We start from the raw sequence: 23,725 nt of genomic DNA, 5'->3' as shown, positions 1-23,725 counted from the left end.
CAGGATGTGCTCACTGACAGAACTGTTTTCCTCCATCTTACAACTGTAGAACTTGTCGGAGACATCATATCTCTCGACCCGGGCATGAGCTTGAAAAACTAGTTTCAGCTCTTCGAACATCTCATATGCTCCGTGATGCTCAAAACGCTTTTGGAGCCCCGGTTCTAAGCTGTAAAGCATGCCGCACTGAACGAGGGAGTAATCATCAGCGCGAGACTGCCAAGCATTCATAATGTCTTGGTTCTCTGGGACGGGAGCGTCACCTAGCGGTCCTTCTAGGACATATTGTTTCCTGGCAGCTATGAGGATGATCCTCAGGTTCCGGACCCAGTCCGTATAGTTGCTGCCATCATCTTTCAGCTTGGTTTTCTCTAGGAACGCGTTGAAGTTCATGTTGACATTAGCGTTGGCCATTGATCTACAAGACATATTTGCAAAGGTTTTAGACTAAGTTCATGATAATAAAGTTCTAATCAAATTATGAACTCCCACTTAGATTAGACATCCCTTTAGTCATCTAAGTGTTACACGATCCGAGTCGACTAGCCCATGTCCGATCATCACGTGAGACGGACTAGTCATCGTCGGTGAACATTTTCATGTTGATCGTATCTTCCATACGACTCGTGTTCGACCTTTCGGTCTCCGTGTTCCGAGGCCATGTCTGCACATGCTAGGCTCGTCAAGTTAACCCTAAGTGTTTTCGCTGTGTAAAACTGTCTTACACCCGTTGTATGTGAACGTAAGAATCCATCACACCCGATCATCACGTGGTGCTTAGAAACGACGAACTGTAGCAACGGTGCACAGTTAGGGGAGAACACTTCTTGAAATTTTATAAGGGATCATCTTATTTACTACCGTCGTCCTAAGTAAACAAGATGCATAATACATAATAAACATCACATGCAATTATATAGTTGTGACATGATATGGCCAATATCATATAGCTCCATTGATCTTCATCTTCGGGGCTCCATGATCATCTTGTCACCGGCTTGACACTATGATCTCCATCATCATGATCTCCATCATCGTGTCTTCATGAAGTTGTCACGCCAAAGACTACTTCTACTTCTATGACTAACGTTTAGCAATAAAGTAAAGTAGTTTACATGACGTTATTCAATGACACGCAGGTCATACAAAAAATAATGACAACTCCTATGGCTCCTGCCGGTTGTCATACTCATCGACATGCAAGTCGTGAATCCTATTACAAAGAACATGATCTCATACATCACAATTCATCATTCATCACAACTTCTGGCCATATCACATCACATGATCAATCGCTGCAAAAACAAGTTAGACGTCCTCTAATTGTTGTTGCATCTTTTACGTGGCTGCAATTGGGTTCTAGCAAGAACGTTTTCTTACCTACGAATCACCACAACGTGATTTTGTCAACTTCTATTTACCCTTCATAAGGGCCCTGTTCATCGATTCCGCTCCAACTAAGGTGGGAGAGACAGACACCCGCCAGCCACCTTATGCATCTAGTGCATGTCAATCGGTGGAACCGGTCTCACGTAAGCGTACGTGTAAGGTTGGTCCGAGCCGCTTCATCCCACAATACCGCCGAAGCAAGAAAAGACTAGTAGAGGCAAGTAAGATGACAAAATCCACGCCCACAACAAAATTGTGTTCTACTCGTGCAAAGAGAACTACACATAGACCTAGCTCATGATGCCACTGTGGGGAACGTTGCAGAAAATTAAAATTTTTCCTACGGTTTCACCAAGATCCATCTATGAGTTCATCTAAGCAACGAGTCTAGGGAGAGAGTTTGCATCTACATACCACTTGTAGATCGCGTGCGGAAGCTTGCAAGGTGATGATGTAGTCGTACTCGACGTGATCCAAATCACCGATGACCAGCGCCGAACGGACGGCACCTCCGCGTTGAACACATGTACGGGACGGGAGACGTCTCCTCCTTCTTGATCCAGCAAGGGGGAAGGAGAGGTTGATGAAGATCCAGCAGCACGACGGCGTGGTGGTGGGTGCAGGGCGTCACAGCAGCAGGGCTTCGCCGAGACTACGAGGGAGAGACGTAACGGGGGGGAGGTGGAGGCGCCAGGGGCTGGTGTATGAAGTCCCTCCTCTCCCCCACTATATATAGGGGTGCCAGGGGGGCGCCGGCCCTAGTAGATGAGATCTACTAGGGGGGGCGGCGGCCTAGGGGAGGTTTCCCTCCCCCCCAAGGCACCTAGGGGTGCCTTCCACCACTAGGACTCCTCCTAGGTGGAAACCCTAGGCGCATGGGCCTATAGGGGCTGGTGCCCTTGGCCCATGATGGCCAAGGCGCACCCCCCCCCGGGACAGGTGGCCCCACCCGGTGGACCCCCGGGACCCTTCCGGTGGTCCCGGTACAATACCGATAACCCCGAAACTTGTCCCGATGCCCGAAATAGCACTTCCTATATATAATTCTTTACCTCCGGACCATTCCGGAACTCCTCGTGACGTCCGGGATCTCATCCGGGACTCCGAACAACATTCGGGTTTCTGCATATCCATATCTTCATAACCCTAGCGTCACCGAACCTTAAGTGTGTAGACCCTACGGGTTCGGGAGACATGCAGACATGACCGAGACGCTCTCAGTCAATAACCATCAGCGGGATCTGGATACCCATGATGGCTCCCACATGCTCCTCGATGTTGTCATCGGATGAACCACGATGTCGAGGATTCGACCAAACCCTGTATGCAATTCCCTTTGTCAATCGGTACGTTACTTGCCCGAGACTCGATCGTCGGTATCCCAATACCTTGTTCAGTCTCGTTACCGGCAAGTCACTTTACTCGTACCGTAATGCATGATCCCGTGTCCAACACCTTGGTCACATTGAGCTCAATATGATGATGCATTACCGAGTGGGCCCAGAGATACCTCTCCGTCATACGGAGTGACAAATCCCAGTCTCGATCCGTGTCAACCCAACAGCTACTTTCGGAGATACCTGTAATGTACCTTTATAGTCACCCAGTTACGTTGTGACGTTTGGTACACCCAAGGCACTCTTACGGTATCCGGGAGTTACACGATCTCATGGTCTAAGGAAAAGATACTTGACACTGGAAAAGCTCTAGCAAACGAACTACACGATCTTGTGCTATGCTTAGGATTGGGTCTTGTCCATCACATCATTCTCCTAATGATGTGATCTCGTTATCAATGACATCCAATGTCCATAGTCAGGAAACCATGACTATCTGTTGATCAACGAGCTAGTCAACTAGAGGCTCACTAGGGACATGTTGTGGTCTAAGTATTCACACGTGTATTACGATTTCCGGATAATATAATTATAGCATGAATAAAAGACAATTATCATGAACAATGAAATATAATAATAATCCTTTTTATTATTGCCTCTAGGGCATATTTCCAACACTTGGTACCACTAAAGTAGGGACTAAACTCAGAAAACCAAATTGCATACTGATACAGAGAGGGTTGTTTTTGTTGCAACTAGAGCCAAGGAGAGGAGCTCACCTTGGCTGTTCTTGTAAACGATGTCGTACAGCACCGCCGCTGCCGCCGTCGCATGGAAGCAGCGCCAAGGTGCCTGGCACGATGAACCCCCTGTCGTCTGCATTGGTGATGGTGATGGTTCTGTACCGAATCAAATCCTGCTGTACAAGAAGGGCAAGGGAAATAACAAGATAATCTTGAGGTCAAATCGAGAAACAAAAGAATTGCATGCTACTACAATGATCTTTCAGCTGCTATACATTCAAAACATGCAACAGTAAGAAATGTATACACAGATACATCACAACTGCAGACTGATCTACCAGACATTTAATTCACATTTTAAAATGTTAATTTGATCTCCATTAACATCGTGATGCTAGGCAACGCACCAACAACTACTGCCTTGTAAAAGAAGGCAACCAGCCAATAGCTCCCTATTAAAAATCAAGTAGGAAACATGTAGAGCATAATAAATAACCAAATACTCCTTTTAGATCAGTTTAGGATGTTTAATCAAGTAAGGAGAACTCACTGAGGAGCCACCTTTGTCGGGTACCGTCCTTAAGATTCATCACAGCAAACAAGCATTGAAAAAGTAAACTACAGAGACAGTCCTTATTTAGCATCTAAAGAACCATGCTTAACAAGTTACAACAAGGACCAGGTGAAGGCGTTGAGATAGAACACATCTAAAACAAGACCACCAGCACATTACTAGGTGTTCATTTACAACTTTCACACATTTCCTCAGGATATATGATTAGTTTTGGATGCATAATCAGGGAAGGAGCACCTTTTCAAGAGCAACCTTTACTCGGACACCGTCCTTGCAGATGCATCACAGCAACTAAGGAGTTAATACACCCAAAACGTTGCAAGGACGGCAAATCAATGACTACATGAGTACAACACAAGGTGCGTTATTATTTTAGATGTGAAAGCTGATAAAAATGATAAAATTGTGCTCAAAATGCAAGAAGAGCTTGTGGATTGCTGCCAAGTTCAGATTTGCACATGTTTGCTCAGAATATATGATCAGTTTAGGATGTGTAATCAAGGAAGGAGGTCTTTTTCGATATCAACATTACTCAGATACCGTCCTGGTGATTCATCACAGCAAACAGACAGTAGACAAGCATATGAAACTAGTCACACTTACGCAACCCATGAACCCAGTGTAGTACATGGTTTACATTTCAAGCAAGACAGATTGCATGGCAAATGGTTTCCGTATGCACCCTATCAACCTATTGTTCAATTCAGCCTTTATGATCAGTTTGGGATTTATAATCAAGGAAGGAGGCCTTTTTCAAGAACTAACATTACTCAAATCATGTCCTTATGATTCATCACAACAAAGAACAAACACACAAGCAGAAAAGGTAAGAAAATAGGCGTACTTATGCAACCCATGACCCCAGCGAGGTACATGATTTACGTTTCAAGCAGGAAAGGATTCATGGCGAAAAATAGCCTAACAAGCACAAAATCAGCAAACACACAAGCAGACAAAGTAAGAAAAGAGTCTAACCAGCACAAAATTACAAGTGAAGATTTTCATTGAGAAATGCCTAACAGTAGCATGGTGTGGTGTATCAATAGACTAGCATCACAACCAGCCCCTCAAGCTTGAGGTTATGATCCATATAAACATAAGAAGAGCTAGTACATTGTATATCTAACCAAGTATTTGTATGCAGAACACATTTGCATACACATATACTTGGTAAATTGCCCATATGAGCACCATGGACATGAGCCTAGAGCAACCACCATAGCTGTGGCTCGATGGCCACAAGCTCAGAGCAACCAGAGGAGATGGGGGAGAGGAACTGGAGGAGCTCACCATGCCGATTTTGTAGCCAATGCCTAACAACACCGCCACCGCCGCATGGCAGCAGGGACAACGGAAGACACCCAGGTTGGAGACTGAGGCTACCACCGCGTACCTTGCCTGTTGACAACACAAGACAAAAGCTTTAGCATGAACCCCTGGAAATCTCCTCTACCCGTTCACACAAGTTCCCCACGCAGAACCACAAGTACAGGATCAATAGCTGCACTTCACAAGTAAAAGAGCCAGGCTCCCAATAAGTACCTTCAGATTACTAGAAAATAAATAAATAAAGTTTTCCTTGCAGCGACGGGATCTCAAGTAAGTTACTCCCTCTGTCCCATAATGTAAGACATTTTTTCACACTAGTTAGTGTCAAAAGACGTCCTACATTATGAGACGGAGGGAGTAGAATACAAACTACCAAATGAACAAGAATCATACTCCTGTTCGGAACAGCTGACCGGAGACTAAACTAGCACACCAAATTATGAGACACACAAATCATATCTTCTTACATCTTGAATCTGAATAAATCACAAAGTCTGGTGGGATCTGTTCCCTCGAGGGAAGCTGTCCGAGGAAGGATTCCAGGTGTTGCAAGGCCTCCTCACGTGCAACCCCCACAAGCGACTGACAGCGGCGGCCGCGCTCAAGCACCGATGGTTTGCTGCTCCTCGTCCCGCCGCCGCCGCGGCAAAGGTCGGCGCTTTGCCGTTTCCGGTAAAGAAGGCAACAAGAATCAAGTTCATCCCGCCGGCCATGCCACGGAAGAATCTACTCAAAATTCTCCTCGCCGTGTGGAACGCAGCACAACAAGTGTAATAGAACTCTCTGGTTGTAACTGTTATGTAGTTGATCCTTTGGCGCCATGATCGCCGGATCTCCCATTAGTGTTGGCCTGCTTCTCTGAATTTGCATGTGTCACTCATTTGTGCACACGTTCAGAGAATCAGAGATGTGTAATTGTGACCTAGTGTTGAGAGATCCATTAGACACTGATGACATGTTGTTTACAGATGCTCTGTTGTTATTGAGTTCTAGTGCACAATTTGTGCGGTTTTTCCAAAATCCTCTACTGATGATAAATATGTAGAGTACAAATGCTCTAAGCAACAGGGATCCCGAGTGATGGATGAATCGATGTTCAAAAATGTCCTGCTGGTGCAGATTTCATGAGAACTTGTAGATTTGAGAATGGTACTAGTAGTCTAGTACAGCAATTGGACTTGTTCATGTAGTTCAGTGTATGTGTTTCCACCATCTTTTTCATATGCAAATTTCATTACTGTGGAATATTACCTCCGTTTGGAAATAACTAGGAAGGTGTTACCTTTGTATGTGTTTGAACCAATGATTTTGCCTCCTTCCTTGATAGGTCCACAAGGCCACAATGGTTCTAGGACATTTCTCCATAGACGTTTGGCACAAGCTTGTGATAAACGATTACAATTTTGACCCCGTTTCCGTACCCCCCCCCCCCCCCCCCCCACACACACACACACAATAAACGTATGAAGAGCAATATAGACCTTTTGATAAATCGTATCCGCTTTCATATCTATGGTGGTTCGCTTTCCGTCCTGGGCTTGACCGTTTACATTTTTTTCCTTTTCTTAAGCTTCAAATAATGGTGTGCGAGTTGGGATTTGAACTCAAAACCATGCTTTAATTCCAACCACAGTTACCAGCTAGGACAGTTAACCAGATGTGCATAGTTCTACATATTTTTCTTCTTGTTGTGTACATTTCCAGTTCAAGTTCTACAAGCTTTTTCTGGGCGATTTTTTCTTTTCGTTTTTTCATGCATGGTTTTTGCTCATTTTTTCTCTTTCCTTTTTACATTTTATCTTTCACGAACTTTCTTTTGAATTTGTAAACTTTAAAAAAAATTATGAAACATTTTTTTAATTCGTAATTTTTTTCTAAATTTGTGAAAATTTTCCAAACTCATGAAATTTAAATAAAAATTAACTCGTTAACAATTTTCAAATTTATAAAAAAATTCAAACTTGTGAAATAAAATCATATCCAAAATTCATGATCTTTTTGAAATTTTAACTCATAACAACTTCAAATTTGTAGAGTTTTTTTCAAACTTGTGAACTTTCTCTAAATTCATGAACTTTTTCCATATTCATGAACTTTTTAAAATTTAACTCATTAACAATTTTCAAATCTGTGAACTGTTTTTCAAACTTGTGAACTTTTCTCAAATTCATGAACTTTCTTCAAAGCTAGCGGGCAAGCAAGCTGGCGCAATGTTGGGCCGCGGCCTGCTGGTATGGGCACGAGCCCAACTTTCTAATTGGGCTTAAATCGCTGACTAGGAGCACTCCAAATAGACGGAGCCACGCATAGGAATTTGTTTAAAATTTCAAAATAATGTTTGCTTTGTCAAATTTTGTTCAAAATTACAAACATTCACATTTCAAATTCAACAGAAATTTCTGAAAAACATTTGTATCTTTCAAAATATCTCAGAATGTCAAACACGGACAATTTTTCAAAAGAGAGAACACAAAATTGAAAACGGACAAATTTTCAATTTTCGAACATTATTTGAAAGGCACTAAAAAAATTGGAATTAGAAAAACATAAATACGAAAAATAATTGAAACTATTTTTTTTATTTCCCCGAACATTTTTTTTATATGTGTAGAATTTTGTATTAGGAAAATGTTAAACAAACATTTGAAAAAAATGCTAAGAAATATTGACCATGTATTTAAAAAAATATTAATCTTGTATTTTAAAAATGTTGAGCGTGTATTAAAAAATGTATTAGATATGTACCAAACATATGTACAGAAAAACAGCGAAAACCGAGAGAAAACAAAAAAAAATCTGATGAAAAACGAGAAAGAATCAAACAAAACCAAAGAAGAAAAAAAGCCGGGGAAAACCGAGAAAGAAACAAAGGAAACAAAAGAAAAAGAAAGAAAAAAGAAGGAAAATAAAAAAACTGAGAAAACTGAGAAAGAGACAGAGAAACATGTGAAAAAAGAAAGAAGAAACGAAAACACAAAAAAAACAGCAGAATAACCAGCTCTTTTACCTTAAGTTGGTCGCGCCTTAATATTTATCACAAAACCGACAATGAGCTAGTGGCTTGTGGCAGAACGCTGCATCTAGGAGGCCTGAGCTCTTCTCCCTTTTTCTCCTATAGTTATTTAAGTGTTCGCTAACGGGTCAGCCCATTCGTGAAGTGAGATATAGCTCTCGTGGCGCTATTAGGGCGTGGATGACGTATTTTTAATAAAGACCAACATGCTCTTTATTATAAAGGAGCATGAAGAGATCTCCTTCATTAATGTGTTTAGAGGGTGTACCAAAACAGAAGTGTATAATTTTTGTAGCTTACAATTACATGATCATAATTATAAGCCCACAGGTACAATCTTATTCAATAAAACACAGAAAGAAGTCATCATTCCATGGACTTGCACTCACGACTCATGCAAGAGCAACCAACAGCTTGCCCACATTTCTCCCAGAAAACAGGCCCACCAGAGCCTCAGGCGCCTTCTCAATCCCTCGGACGACGTCCTCCGCGACGGTCACCTTCCCTGCGTTGATATAGGCGGCCATCTCCTCCTCGAACCTGGGGTACAGGTGGTGGTAGTCCATGCAGGAGAAGCCCTCCACCCGGACGCGCTTTGGGATGATGCACCACAGGTTGCGCACCCCCTGGTGCTCCGACAGATTGTACTGTGAGATCATCCCGCACGCCACCACCCTGCCGCCCGGCCGCATCCGCAGCAATGCCGCGTCCAGCGTCGCACCACCCACGTTGTCGAAGTAGACGTCGATGCCGTCCGGGAGGCGCCGCCCGAGCGCCGCGCCGAGGTTGTCCCCCTCCGACTTGTAGTTGAACGCGTCGTCGAAGCCCATCTTGCTCTTCAGGAGACTCACCTGACAAACAAAAATGTTCATCGTTTGGTGGCATGAATTGAAAAGAGGTTGCCTGGTCTCCCGGGTTGTTTTGAACATTTTTAACACTCTGATCACTTTCTACGCTCATGGACCTTGTCCAAGCATTTTTTATCGCCCCTCGCTCTTTAGACCATGTGCACGGGGGAAACGTGCTTTGGTTCCTAGGTGTATATACATCTAATATGAAAGAAAAGATCAAAAAAGTTTAGAAGTTTTTTTAAATGAACTTGACTTTCTTTTGCACTAGTATATAAATTTGCACGGATAAAAAACCAGCGCTGACTTCAGGGCAGAAAAACAACAACGGGGTGTTTCTTTTTGTGGAATTTTTTCTACAAGTATAATTAAAGGTCAAGCTTATTTCAAAAATATATTCAGATTTTTTTTACTTCTTATTAATTACTACTTCTTTATATAGGGTGTATGTGCACTCACAGACCAAAAGTTCCTACCCATGTACACAGGGAGATGCTTGTAAAAAATCCGCTTTTGGTTAAACAGTGACGATTTCTATAGGAGAGGTGACTAAGTGATCAAACCTTCTCATCGGAGCCGGCACTTCCAACCACATAGCATCCTGCGATCTTGGCGAGCTGTCCGACAACCTGACCGACGGCGCCAGATGCTGCCGACACAAAAACAGTTTCACCTTGCTTTGGCTTGCCAACCTCGAAAAGTCCAGCATATGCAGTGAGCCCTGCCAAGCCTGCAAGCAGGATCAATGTTGCATGATCATCAAATGCATTATACAGTAAGCAGCAGTGAGGAGAATACTGCCAGTACACAAAAGAGCATGCAAAAGGGTCTAATCCCAATCGGTTCTACAACCGTCACAAATGAGAGTGATGTCTCAGATTTATTGTTATATTTATATTCAAAATAAACTTTTAAAACACCATGAATCATGTGAGAAATCTTTTGCAAATATATGCAAATTTCACAGACGTAGCGTGCGTAGGCTATATTAAATGATCGTTTTCCATGAAATAGTTTGAATATTGACTCCCATCGTCCCGGTAACCCTACACTTACATATATCCGAATGAACCCTGACTTCTAACTTCTAGCTTGTCTTTTCTGCACCGCTGCTCCCAACCACTTTTCACCCCAAATTTAACCCGCTAGTGTCCCCTTCTTTTCAGTCTTGCCCCATTTTAAAACACATTACATAGTATTAGTTTTGTTTTCAGTCTAATTTTATAAATTTGATCAAGTTTACAAACAAAATCAATATATACAATACCAAAAATATAATATGTAACCTATTTTAAAAATATTGGTCCTGTATTTCGGATGTTGATATTTTCCATGTGAACTTGATTAACCTTTACAAAGTTTCACACATAATAAATCTAATATCAATGTATTTCTAAATGGAGAGAACTATAAATTCTCGAAGGTTTCAAAAAACCGTTTGGAACGAGTGTTTTTTTATACTTTGTGTCCGCATAGATATTCACTCACCAAGAACACCTGTGTAGTGTGAGAGTGGCAGCTCGGGGTGGTTGATCTTGAACAGGCCCTCCGTTTGGGTGATGAGGGTGTACTCCTCCCATGCACTCATGCCCCATACGAGGTCACCGGCGTCGAACTCCGGGTGCGTCGAGTCGACCACCTCGCCGACGGTGAAATTGACCAAGGCCTGACGATGATAATCCAAATATATACATGCAAGATCGGTCAGCCCTGAAACTCAAGGGTACGTAAAAGAGCAACCTGCATTGTATCAAAATGAATTTTGATGGTGTGCGTGCGTACCTCTCCAAGCACGAAGTCCTCGGCCGGCACGGCGTCGCCGTCGTCATGCTTGGTCATGCGGCCGCGCATCCACGGGTCGCAGGACAGGTACAGGTTCTTGACCACCACGGCGGCCGCCGACCCCTCCGGCACCCGCAGCCGGACGTCGGAGGTGACGACCACCTCCATGTCCTCCGCCGTCGGGTAGCCTGTCACGTACCTCCTCAGCACCACCTTCTTGTTCCTCGTCACCTCGTCGCCATGGCCGGCCATGTCGAGCTTCGTCGGGCTAGCCATTAAATTTATGGCGCTTCGAGTTCTCTAAGCTTCAGGGTTTAGCAAGGTGCTAAGATACTAATGTGCTATGTCTCCGTGCGAGTGCTATGCGCGCTACGCTACGGTTTATATAAACGAAGCTCATAGTGAGTGTGTAAGGTAGACAGGCGACGCATTGATGTGTGCATTGTACGCGTGCGTCACCCGTGACGGTATGACTTTGCCCCAAATATCTTTCTTGCCATTTTCTTCACGTTGCAAGTTAGACCTGCACATCCCGTCAAAAGCGAAAAGGTTAGATCTGCAAAAGAAAAAGAAAAAGGCAATTGCATGACACTCACACGTCATGACACACGTATGTGCATTTCCTCCCATATATCATTGAAACATGGGTGGCACAACACAAGACAATACCCCCGACTTATCAGAGTATGCTAAGTTTTTTTTTCAACAATCAGCCTATGGGGTTATGTGGTTGGATGATTAAAATGATGGTTATTTACTCCGAGCCCATTAGAGATTACTACCTCCGTCCTGGTTTATTTGGGTTCGGCTCTTCTGCAGTCGTGTAGTTACTGTCCAGGTGTTGTTGCTATTAAAATCTGCCGTTCATTTCTATCCAAGCACTCACCTTCCTCTTCCTTAATCTTGTGATTAATTGGGAGCCCGTCCGTCATCCGCAACGTCAGCGATGCCTCCTGCCGCTGCCGAAGCTCCATCCACCGCCAGCTCAAACTCCTTTAGCATGCACGCCATGATATACATCTTCATCTGGATGTACGCCATGTCCGTCCTGATGCATATCCTCGGCCTTGCGTGGAACGCTGAACGCCATGCACTGGAAGGGCTCTCCGGCCAGAACGTCCCCTCCGCTGGGTCTAGCCACTGCTCAGGCCCGGTCCTAAGATTTCGGGGGTCCGGAGCGAGATAACAAAAAGGGGCCCTAAAGCCATATAAATATATATGCTTTTTTCTATTTCAGTTACAAATAACTACTCATTTTACACTATAATTTATAATTTATGTTGCTTTGTCATCTCAACTATTCAAAAAATAGGGCACATAAAAGTTGCTCGCACTTTTCAATCGATACAATTTTTTAGTCTTTTCAACCGATACTTTTTTTTATCAGGTGAATTCGTTACACTTCTCTGCAACTCAAATTTTTATCATCCTATAATATTTCGCTACGTTGTTCTTCAACAGTAACTAAAGCTAATTCTTCAATCCCTAGAGGAAGTGCTTACTTTATTTCTGAGGAAGCACTAGAAGACTTTTTCTAGGACTCAATCGACTCATATGCATGTTTTTTTTCTCTTTGTCAGATGGATACTTTTCAACTAAATTAAAAGTGATACAAGAAATTAAGAACACTGCTAATTAAATATACAAGGAGGGGCATGGAACAAGGTACCTTGATGGCTAGAAAATAGAAATTGCAAGCTTTTGCTGCTGCTTATGAGTCACGAACAGAAATCCTAGTTTTCCTTTTCTGCTCCCAAAAAATACAGGAAACTGGAGTGTGTGAGAGAGAGATGTACGAGAATTAAAACTTCATGAACCGAACCATCATACTAGTCTGTATAAAAAGAAGAGGTGGTTGATGAAATCTTGAAAATCACATTACCTTCCTCCACTAATCGCGTCCAGCAGCCGAAAATCACAAATAGACGATGCCGGTGACATGACGTTGAACTTGGCATTGGCATGGCCGATTCGTTGCCAATTTTGGAAGAGAAGAAATAGAAAGACTAGAACACCATTGGCGTGAGGCAATGCCAGAATTAACGGTCTGTTACAGTTCTTTCCATTTTTGATTGAGAGTTAATTAGTCAATCTGTTACATGGGAAAGAATTCTTTCCTAAACATCAAACACGTAAAAATCAATCAATCAATCTGTTACATGGAAATAATTCCTTACCTATTTTAGAATCAGGGCGATCTGTCAATACGGGAAAGAATTATTTCCAAAAAATTACAATTCTTTCCTAAACATCACACAAATCCATCGGGGGCCCCTTCCTACTTGGGGGCCCGGGGCGGCCGCCCCCGCCCCCCCTCAGGGCCGGCCCTGCCACTGCTCCCGCATGTACGCCAGCTCGTCCTCGCTTCACACGGATGGACCGGTCGCGTATGAGTTGTACGCCATGAACCACCCCGCCATACGGCTGTGCCGTCAGGAAGGACGCCGGCAGCCTGCGCCTGTAGCGAGTTCACCGACTCCTTTGATGGCCGCGTGCAAGTGTATCTCCCTCAGCTCGTCGAGATCGAACCTACTCGCGCTTCTCGTCTGTATCGCCCTGGCTCACCATGAATCATGACAGGATGTCAGGCTTCTCCCATCTCATCTCCTCACACAACCGCGCACCATGGCGATGGGCTCGCGCAGCCGCCGCTCGGCACCTATGTTAGCGTCTTCTTTTTCTTCCAGAATCCTGGGGCGGCGTACCATACCTACTCGCACTGAGATTAGTAGCGTTGCGAAACATACCGGCAAACCTGCTGCTCGCGTCCGCGGTGTTCTCAACCTTTTCCGGCGACCGCCGTCGTCGTGGGTGGTTTTACCGATTAATCACATGATTAAGAAAGAGGAAGGAGAGCCCTTGGATAGAAATGGACGGCAGATTTTAATACCAACAGCACCTGTACAGTAGCAACATGACTGCAGACGAGCCAAACCCGGTTTATTGGTCCCTTTTATAATTCGTGTCAAATTTTGACCAATGATTTAACTAACAAAATGTTAATGCATGTCAACAAAAGTTATATCGTTTGATTCATATTTCAACATAATTTTTAATGATATAATTTTTTGTGACATGCAAAAACATTTTGTTAGGTAATTTTATGGTTAAAATTTGGCACAAAATACAATAGGAAGCAATTAACCAGAACGGAGGTACTAAATCACATGTCTAACACCATTTATGTCTCGTTAAGGCAAAATACACTTAAGATGGGGCAAAAATCCAGAGGGGCATGCATGTGTTGGAGCACACAGGCATTCATAGGTACTACCTCCGTCCGGGTTTATTGGTTCCCATTGTATTTCGTGTCAAATTTTGACCATAGATTAAACTAACAAAATGTTCACACATGTCATCAAACATTATATTTTTAAAAACTATGTTTAAATACGAATCCAATAAGATAATTTTTTTTTGACATGCATTAACATTTTGTTAGTTAAATCTTTAGTCAAAATTTGACACAAACTACAAAGGGGACCTATAAATCAGGACGGATGTAGTACATTAGTAACCGCACGACAGTGTGGGCCATGGCCCGCCTAGACCTTGACTAAAACAACGAGGGATTAAGAGCAGACTGGACCATGAGAGGAAAACTAGTGGGCTTTTCTTTGTAGTAGCTCGACCAGGTTCAATATGATAGCTCCGCCACTGAGTGGTATTACCATGAGTAGCAGTATTTATATACTACTATAAGAGCAACTCTAGCAGAGTCGCCATATTCATAGTCTACATAACGCACATGGAGCACGCTCCATAATATTTTAGATGTTGTGGAGGTTGTGCACAAACATAGAGTCCCCATAATGTGGCCTTCATAATATATTTTTGGTTTCTTCTTTCTACTCTACTACTCCAGTTGAGATCAAACAATTCAACAGATATCATTACAAACCATTAAACTGAATACAACAAATAAGCCCAATGCAACAAATAATTCAATAATTTTTTTAGGAAAATAAATAAATTTAAACACACTATCTCCCAGCTGGATGCTCAATGAGATCCTCCTTCAGCTCGTCATGGGAGGCCCAGTCTTCAATCTTTCGGTATGTCCCAAGAAATGTTTGAATGTCGTTCGTGTGTCGGCAAGGTGAGACGATTGTACCAACATTTTCATAGTCCATGGGGGTTGGCACATCCCTCCCATCCTCCATGACAATGTTGTGTAGGATCATACAATATTTCATGATTGTTTCCAGGAATCCTTGTTCCATAAATGAGCATGACCCCAGACAATTGCAAACCTAGCTTGTAGCACTCCAAATGTTCTCCCAGTGTCCTTCCTCGCTGGTTTTTACACCTTTGCAAAATGCTACATTTCCTGGTCTAGGAATTAGAAATTGTCTTCACACATGTTGACCAAGATTGATATATGTAATTGGCTAGATATTAGTTTTTGTCATGCTGATGGCCATTGACAATGTAATTGCAAGGTGAAGAAGGACCACCTACTAGCCTTGCAAACAAATGAGATATGTGCAAGGCATTGATATCATTGTGAGATCCAGAAAAACCAAAATAACAATGCTAAATCCACAAATCCTTGGAGGCAATCACTTCCAAAATATTGTTGGGTCATGGCAATGCTAGGTGAATTGGCCATGCCAAGCTGCAGGGCAATTCTTCCACCTCCAATGCATACAATCAACACTCACTAGCATCCCAAGCCAGCCTTTTGATGCATTCATCGCTAGAAGACTCAACGTGTCCTCGACATTAGGTGCTCGCAGATACCTCCCTCCATAAATCCTCACCACAATATTGACAAACACTTTTGCGCACTTTATGATGGTATCTTTGGCCATTCAAAATACTCATCTAAGGCATCTGCACGAGTGCCATATCCAACCATCTGAAGCGTCGCGATCACCTTCTGGAAACAAGAAAACCCAGCAGAGACCGACGACATTTCTCCGTTGTTGGAAGAGTGGTTCATTGGCTTCCATGTCGTCGGCAATTTGACGGAACAACGTTCGGTCATGTAAAAGCCTCATAACATGTAGGCAAGGAGAAGCCGAAAGAAATTAGTGGCATGTGAGCTTATTGTGGCCTTCAATTATGTTGCGGTGAACTGTCAGATGACCAACCTGCGATCCCGCACACTTCCTCTTCCTTCCGGTTGCCGCTATCCATTTATCAACCATCACACAACTTCGTCCTCTTCGTCATCCATGGTTTCAATCTCGGACTCAGATCTTGAATCCGATGATGAATCCTCAAAACAAAACTCTATCATTCGATCCATCTACACAAACTGTGAATCATATGTCATCCATGCGAATCTTTGAGCCGCTAAGCTAAATCTACAAGAAAAGGTTGGGGAAATTTACCTTCAGGCAACTCATCGAACACCTTGAGGTCACGCGGGATAAGGGGTGGCGCGGCCGAACAGTGGGAGGTCGGTGCGAGGCTGTGGCGAAGCGTGGGAGGTCCTGTTAGGGCTTAACAAAGGCACCAAATCACGACGGTCCGGCTGGCGGGGGTGGCACCAAAAGTCGGCGCCGCAGGGATGTGAACAGCGGCCGAAGGGAGCACACATCCTGAAATGTCCGTGGTGCCAAGATTTTGGGGTGTGCGGGTGGACGCGCCCTATATCACATCACACAACCGCCAAATATGGAAGCTTGCGGGTTCAATTTGGAGTGACCTCCAAAAATCATGTCGATTGGGCACGGGATGGCAATTCTATTAGACTGGCTTTTTCGGCAAGATTTTCATATTAATGATGATTATGGCGATCAGGCCGATTTGGCGACTCTACTAGAGTTGCTCTAAAGTCACAATATGGCATAACAGGAGAGCAACCGCTAGAAATGGTCAATAAAACCGGACATCCGGCCATTGGTTTAGTGAGTTTTATTTAATAATCAATGTATCACATCTGTTAGATCTTTAATTATAGTTATTTTATGAATAATTAAAGATCAACTGTAATTTTGCAAAATCAAAGTGTATAATGCAAGTGAATATCTTGTTGCATGGCTTATGACAAGGAGGGTGGTCGACATACAATCCTAAAAACACATATTTATCCGGCTATCCATGTAAATTGAAAGCATATATATTATATATTTAAGGGTTAACTAACATTACATGATTAATTAAAGTAGCAGTTTGACCCTTGTACATTGATTTTTAAGAAATTTCTGGACTCTTACTATCAACTAAAGCTTAAAACTTTTGTAAGTCGCGGATGTATATAAGATGGTCAATGTTAACTCTAATGCAAGTTATAATGCTTTATTTGTGCTTGGCATGCTTATTTTGCATGTCTAGAAGTTTCCGGATTCATTTGGATTGGTTTGATTCCATGTATACAGAAAAAAGCAATGTTCTAGTTATAGTATTTTTTTTCCAGAGAAGGAGGTTAAACCCCCGGTCTCTGCATCAATCGATGCATGTAGCCATCTTTATTAGTTATTCCACAAAGGCCTGACAGGAATATACATCAATCCATCAGAAGCCACCACTCACACAAACAAACTCGATAATGTGGAGTGCTCTCACTCCCCATATTTAAAATCGGTGTCGTCGCCGATCCATCAACCTAACGTATCGGGACCAACAGCCGATGCAGCCTACCTAAAGCGCACACCACATGCACATGTTTTAGAAGCCGCCATCGTCATCGAACCACTGACCCATCTTCAGGAGGGAGATCCGCATCATCCTTATCAGTCCGGACATCCGTCGACGCCACCACGAGACCCAATGGCGCATTTGCCCTGCGCTCGTCTGTCAAGACGCGAAGACTCTAGAAGATCTGTCGTGCGTAGCACTTGCCAACCAGACATGACTCAGCGTAGCACCTGTCGGTCAGGCATGACTTGACAGCTCCACCGAAACTCCGTGCAAGACGAAGCCGCTCCACCTCCTGCCTCTGTCTTTCAGTGCTGCTTCACAAACGATGCTCCCAAGAGAGAAACAACACCGTAGTACCGCCATCGTCCGATCTGGAAGACCAGATCCTAGGGTTTCCCCCAAAGCAGCATGAGTGGGTCGACAACAGTTACACGACGACGCCTTCATCAAGGTAGCGGCGCAAAACGCCGCCATCGCCCGCCAACATCTCGGTTTTCACCAACAACTATGTCTCCCCGACTCGTAGCCGGGACTAGATGACGAATCTCGAGATCCGGCCACCCAGCCGCAGGCCGACTGCCTCTGACGGAAGAGATGACCACCACCGCTGGTTGCACCAGTCAGAACAGATCGGATCGGAGGTGCCACAGACGCAACCACCAGGCCCTCCACGCCGCCGCCGTCGATCCAAAGGCAGATGGCGCGCCGCCGCCAGAACAGGGTTGGCCGCCACGCCCGCAGCCCACGCCGCATCCGACACCGCCGCGCCACAGCCATCGTCGTGCCGATCGGATCGGGCGCGCCTCCACACGATTCGGGGCCCCGCACAACCCCAGAGCCGCGGAAGTGAGGCGATGTCCTCCGCCACTGCCGTCGGCCCCCGCGCATACACCGGAGGCGTCCCCGGCATGTTTGTACTCTTGCTTTGTACATATTTAAAAATAAATCAATAGATAATTTTTAAAATAAAACAATAGATGATTACTTGCCCGCGCATGTGCACTGGCCACTTAGCATGGAAATATGGAGCAATCAAACGTTATGTTTACATCACCAAACAATCGAGAGCTAAAATCTTGACACGGAAATATGGAACAACCAAACGCTGTAAGTTACCTATCACTTGGTACTTATGTTTACAGCACCAAAGAAATAAGAAACCAAGAGAAAATATTACTATATCCAAGTGCTTTGGGCTCCCAAAACATAACTAGTACTCCCTCTGTAAACTAATATAAGAGCGTTTGGATCACTAAAATAGTGATCTAAACACTCTTATATTAGTTTATGGAGGGAGTACATACATTTGGCATTGGCTTGCAAACCAGCACGGCAGAGCTACCTATGCAGACATGTGTTCTGATTCTTTAGGAAGATGAAATGCACAGAACGGGCCCTCCATAGTTTCATCATTAGTGATAAGCTCAACCTGATCACCAACGTCTCCAATGCCATTATGCGCCATGAGCAACCAGACCATGGTGAGGAGCTCCCCTCCTCTGCCTAGCTGCTGGGCGTGCATCTCCACGGGGCACTTGCCGGCCGCGTAGAGCAGTAGCCTCATCCACATATCCTGGATCTCCGTCAGCGTCTCGCGCCACGGCCCGGGTTGCTCCTGTTCTTTCAGGCATTCCTCATAGCCGAACTCCAGCTTGTCTTCCACCAGATGATAGGCGGTGTCTAGGACATCTCGCTCGCGGCTGCCGTTCTTGCTCATCTCCTCGTAGAGTCCGGCCAACGTGTCCTCCGCGGTGCCACTTAGTGGCAACATGGAAGGCTGCACAACCAGGAGGTACACCATATAGTTAGCCAACTTCCTGCACATGTCTGATAATGCTTCGTCATCCATGTTGCTGGGGCGTTTCCGCAAGTGCAGTTCTGTGTATGTATGCAAGAGGATGATGTTATCGCCGAAAGAATTAGCTGCGGAGCTCAGTGTTGCCTTGATGATTGGGCGAAGATTCGCCCAGTGTTGCTGCTGCGTCATCCTTGTGAAGTTTTCGCGGGAAAGGCGTCCAACCCACGCGACCTTGCTCACCTTGGCATGCTTGGTGTGCTGTAGGTTTCTGACGAAGAGCTTCTTCTCAACCGCGTCTAACATCTTTCTCATGACAGTCATTAGTTTGGATGATGTTGCTGATTGCTCACAGCCCATACATGAGCTCAAGAAGTTATACTGCCCCATAGAGTTGGACCACAACGGTCTCTTCTCCGGCCAGCCGACGCGACTTGAGAGAACGAGCCAAGAAATGCGGGCAAGCCTTTCGCACCTTCGAGCTTTGAAGAAGGCCCAAGTCCACGGCGACATCGCAATCGGAACAAAAGCACAAACATCAAGACTTAATCCACCGATGAATAACGCATAGGTGATCGCGATGTCGGTTCCACTGTATTCTTGTCTGTCGTTTCCAACTAGAAAGAGCACAAAGGCAGCTATAGAGGAGACCTGGCTGACGCACCGGAGCACGACGCATGTCCTTGTTCTAAGCACCATGGCCTTGGTGTAGAGATCATCGTACATCATGGCAAGCTCGACCTCCAGCAGCTTGGGCACTTGGTCTAGGGGCCTGTCTTCTTGGAACCTGAAGGCTCGACGCTCTTTCATTTGGGAGGTGGTGCGCCCTGAGAAAAGATCCCGGATGGCAGCCATTGAGCCTAGAACGTAGCAGATGGTGCCAACATAGCTGCTTTTGTCGACCTCAACATTCAGCTTAGGCAATGGGGGCAGGCTTGTTTCCTTGAGGCCATTCCGGCTACCGCACTTGAGCGCCCATGTCCTCTCCCCATACCTGATGATCCCGGCGACGAACACCAGGACGGCTGGAGCAAGGAGCCGCTGGTTACGTCCACCTATCGACTTCCAAAAGGCGTACAAGGCCAAGGAGACTTGGATGGTCAGGTTCAGCAGGTGCCTCAGCCACAGGTTGTTGTCCTCGATGGAGAAGGCCGAAATGGTGTCCTGCCCGCCGAGATGGATGAGGAGGAAAGGCGCCCAGAGGAACGCTAGGTGGCGGCTTGTGCCCGTGGAGAGTCCGTTTGATCCCTTGTTCCCATGGCATGATCCAGGCGATGTCGTGGTGCTCTGATCATCTCGGGATATGAGGCCAAGGGCGTATACGGCGACCATGTCTGCCGCAACATAAGCTAGCCAGGTAAGAAGCCTGAGCAGAGCATTTGCAGGGTGAAGAAGAGAAAGATTTGCAGGGTGAAGCTGAGGAGCACCACCAGCTGGATTTCCCACTGACTCCATATTTGTTCCAAGCTCTCCCTTGTTATGGCCATGCTTTCGTTTAGCCTTCAAAACACCTTCACTCTGATGTCCTGCTTGCGATGACACATACGCTTGCGTGTCAGTGTTGCGCAATAGATTACCTTACGTCGTACCAAGCAATAATACCGGCACAACTTAGAAAATAAGACATAAAAGTGAAATGTACATATGACTGTGCAGTTTGAAAAGAAATGTACAACATTCATTCTTGGAACCATATGCTAAAAAAAACATCTTTATAAACTTGACAATGTTGCAGCCTTGTGAGATAATGCTTTCTCTAGTAAGTCTTCAGTTACTTCTAATTTGTTCTATAACGCAGGATCATCGCCATGAAGGAGTGGGATCTACGGTTCCTATATGCTTAACCTAATGAGTATTTAACAAAAAAAAAACTACCACTTTACAGGTTTGTGTCCCACAGAACTACTCCAGTACCACTTTATTTTCATTTTCCCCTAGAACTACCACATTTGTTCTAATTTTTGGCTAAAAACTAGATGCCACAAATTATGGTGGCAAAAAAGTTGTTCTCACTATGAAGAAGCAGGTTAGCAGAAACAAACTTTCTGCTTTTGCTTAACCATCATCAGGTTCCTTGGTGCAGAAGGCAAGAATAAAGTTTCTAGAAAGCAGCATGGTAGCAAACATACGCACTAATTTGTTGATTTCTCTCTAACATTAGGTAGCTCAAGCCTAAAACATTACACCCATGCTGTGGTGCAGTAAGTAGTAGTATCTGTGAAGTTACCCACTGAGAAATAAAGAAGGTTGCTAAAAACAATAGAAGCTTAGTAACATCTTGTACAAATTTTGTTAGAAGACGGGTGGTTTAGAGCTGGGGAGGACGATAGAGAAGGCCAGAAGAGGCACAAGGAGGTAGCTAGATTACCTGAGCGAAACAAAGAGAGGGCTAGTTATGGGTGGTGCCCCGACCTCAGCAGGACACGCTGACAAGATACCATGCTAGAAACTTGGCAGGATTTGGCACGCCATAGAACCACATCGATCGATCTCACGCGTGAGGGAGAGAGACCACCGGCTTGTGGTGAGGGCGTGAGGCAAGGGAGGAAAGAATGAATGCAGCAAGTGCAGATGAAAGGTGGAGGAGAAATGCAGGGGAGCAGAGAGCAGGGCGTCTCATTTGGGACAGGGGAGAATGAAGGAGAAAGAAGGAAAAGGAGAAGGGAAGTGAAAGGAAAAGCGAAAAGATAATACGTACTAGCAGGTTTGACTGCTCTGCTTCTGCAGAAGATGCACAACTAAGCTCACGCTTCACGTTTGGCAAGTGATTTCTGGCTCAAACCTCGGTTTTGGAGGCTAGCGGTTCTGTTCTGGCCTAATGTAGCAGGGTGCGAATTCCCAGACACCGGCAATTATTCAGTACTCCCTTCATTTTTATTTACTCTGCATATTAGAGTTGACTGAAATCAAACTTCGTAAAGTTTAACCAAGTTTATAGAAAAAGGTACAAACAGTTACTATAACAAATTTATATGATGTGAAAGTACATTTAACAATAAATCTGATGGTATTGATGTGTTATTGTGTATGTTAATACTTGTATTCATAAATTTGGTCAGAATTTACAAAGCTTGACTTTGACTAAAGCTAATACGCGGACTAAATAAAAATGAAGGGAGTATATTCACAACTAAAGAGAAAAGATGTGCTTTGGCGTCTCTAGCCGATCCCCTAAAAAGTTATAGAGTAAAATTTTAGTTTTATTCCTCTAACCGTCACCTAGCCGATCTCCTAAACAAAGGAGTAAAAAATTTACTCCTGGGCCTCCCCTGTTCCTAAAAATACTCCACCGCAGCCAGCTGGAGTGAAAGGTTACTTCACGTGAAGGCCCCTTTGTGGCCAGCGGCGACTCACGTGAAGCCCCCTTGTCGACGGCGACAACCTCGGGCCTTGTCGGCGACCTCGCAGTGGATCTGCTCGGCAACAGCATCTGCAACTCTGACGGGGACACCTAGGTGTTGCAACGCAAGACGGCCGCGCTCAAGCAACATCCATCTGCGGCCTCGCCTTTGGCAAGGACCCGGAGACGCTCGCCCATGGCCTCCCCTCACCTCCTTCGACCAACAAAGGCCACACTCAACTGCTTCATCTTCCAAGAGTGTGTGTGGCGGTGCAAGAAGTGGTTGGGTCTCAGCATGGAGAGCACGTTGGCGCGCAGCGTCGAGCACGTCGACCAATACCCCTTCGTCGTCATCAAGACGCTCAAGCTTGAGCTCGCTGGCAAGAGCGACGTGTCGGGCGCGACAACGCCGCACAATGAGCTCATGCCGCGCTTCATGCGGAAGGGGACCTACTCAGACGATTCCCTGCAGCACGTCGCGCTAAACATCATCCTCGCCGGCCGTGACACCTCCTCGGTGGCGCTCTCCTGGTTCTTTTGGCTGGTCTCCGCCAACCCAACCCCACCGTCGAGCGCAAGACCGTACCACCCATCGCGGCTTCACGCGCCATGGCTCCGCCTTGTCCAGCTTGTCGCCGCCAGAGCGCGCGTGCTAGTGGCGATGGCGCACGTGAGCCGGAGCCGAAGCTTCACGCGCCACGTAGGAGTTGGAGGAGTGGAAGAGGCCACAGCAGCGATGGTGTGGTCACCATCTTTGGTGTTCGCTGCAAAGGCGCATAGCAAAGTGTTCGATGAAATGCATAAACCAATTGTAAGTTTTACTCCACAAAGTTTAGGGGATCACCTAGAAACAACCAAAATTTAGAGTAAAAATACTGCACAAGGTTTACTCGGCCATGTACTCCTTAGTATTTTAGGGGATCGGCTAAAGATGCCTTTAGGACATGCTCCCCCCGTTTCAGAATATAGTGCTTCCTCTATTCC

The 23,725-nt window shown here is 45.0% G+C and overlaps 2 protein-coding genes and 3 non-coding genes across 5 annotated transcripts; all 5 read right to left on the bottom strand.

Moving 5' to 3' along the window:
* Positions 1 to 4,227: 4,227 nt before the first annotated feature.
* LOC123095270 (small nucleolar RNA Z118/Z121/Z120) lies at positions 4,228 to 4,337 on the bottom strand. The gene has a single exon (XR_006446167.1). It is a non-coding gene; the product is annotated as a small nucleolar RNA Z118/Z121/Z120 (small nucleolar RNA).
* Positions 4,338 to 4,502: 165 nt separating this feature from the next.
* On the bottom strand, positions 4,503 to 4,610 carry LOC123095269 (small nucleolar RNA Z118/Z121/Z120). The gene has a single exon (XR_006446166.1). It is a non-coding gene; the product is annotated as a small nucleolar RNA Z118/Z121/Z120 (small nucleolar RNA).
* A 128-nt stretch (positions 4,611 to 4,738) lies between these two features.
* Positions 4,739 to 4,848, bottom strand: LOC123095271 (small nucleolar RNA Z118/Z121/Z120). The gene has a single exon (XR_006446168.1). It is a non-coding gene; the product is annotated as a small nucleolar RNA Z118/Z121/Z120 (small nucleolar RNA).
* A 3,779-nt stretch (positions 4,849 to 8,627) lies between these two features.
* On the bottom strand, positions 8,628 to 11,367 carry LOC123094528 (2-alkenal reductase (NADP(+)-dependent)). Its single transcript, XM_044516513.1, has 4 exons — positions 11,016 to 11,367; positions 10,722 to 10,899; positions 9,797 to 9,963; positions 8,628 to 9,236 (listed from the first exon to the last, which is right to left on the bottom strand). Exons 1-4 carry the CDS (start codon positions 11,289 to 11,291, stop codon positions 8,778 to 8,780), a joined length of 1,080 nt encoding a protein of 359 aa, XP_044372448.1. The 5' UTR covers positions 11,292 to 11,367; the 3' UTR covers positions 8,628 to 8,777.
* A 7,248-nt stretch (positions 11,368 to 18,615) lies between these two features.
* Positions 18,616 to 22,958, bottom strand: LOC123091196 (uncharacterized). The gene is made up of 2 exons (XM_044512628.1): positions 21,770 to 22,958; positions 18,616 to 20,927 (listed from the first exon to the last, which is right to left on the bottom strand). The coding sequence occupies exon 2, from the start codon at positions 20,854 to 20,856 to the stop codon at positions 18,949 to 18,951; it is 1,908 nt and encodes a 635-aa protein (XP_044368563.1). The 5' UTR covers positions 20,857 to 20,927; positions 21,770 to 22,958; the 3' UTR covers positions 18,616 to 18,948.
* Positions 22,959 to 23,725: the final 767 nt, after the last annotated feature.

Source organism: Triticum aestivum, chromosome 4B (genome assembly GCF_018294505.1).
Source record: "Triticum aestivum cultivar Chinese Spring chromosome 4B, IWGSC CS RefSeq v2.1, whole genome shotgun sequence".
Lineage (NCBI taxonomy): Eukaryota > Viridiplantae > Streptophyta > Magnoliopsida > Poales > Poaceae > Triticum > Triticum aestivum.
This window is presented reverse-complemented; position numbering and strand designations above follow the sequence as displayed.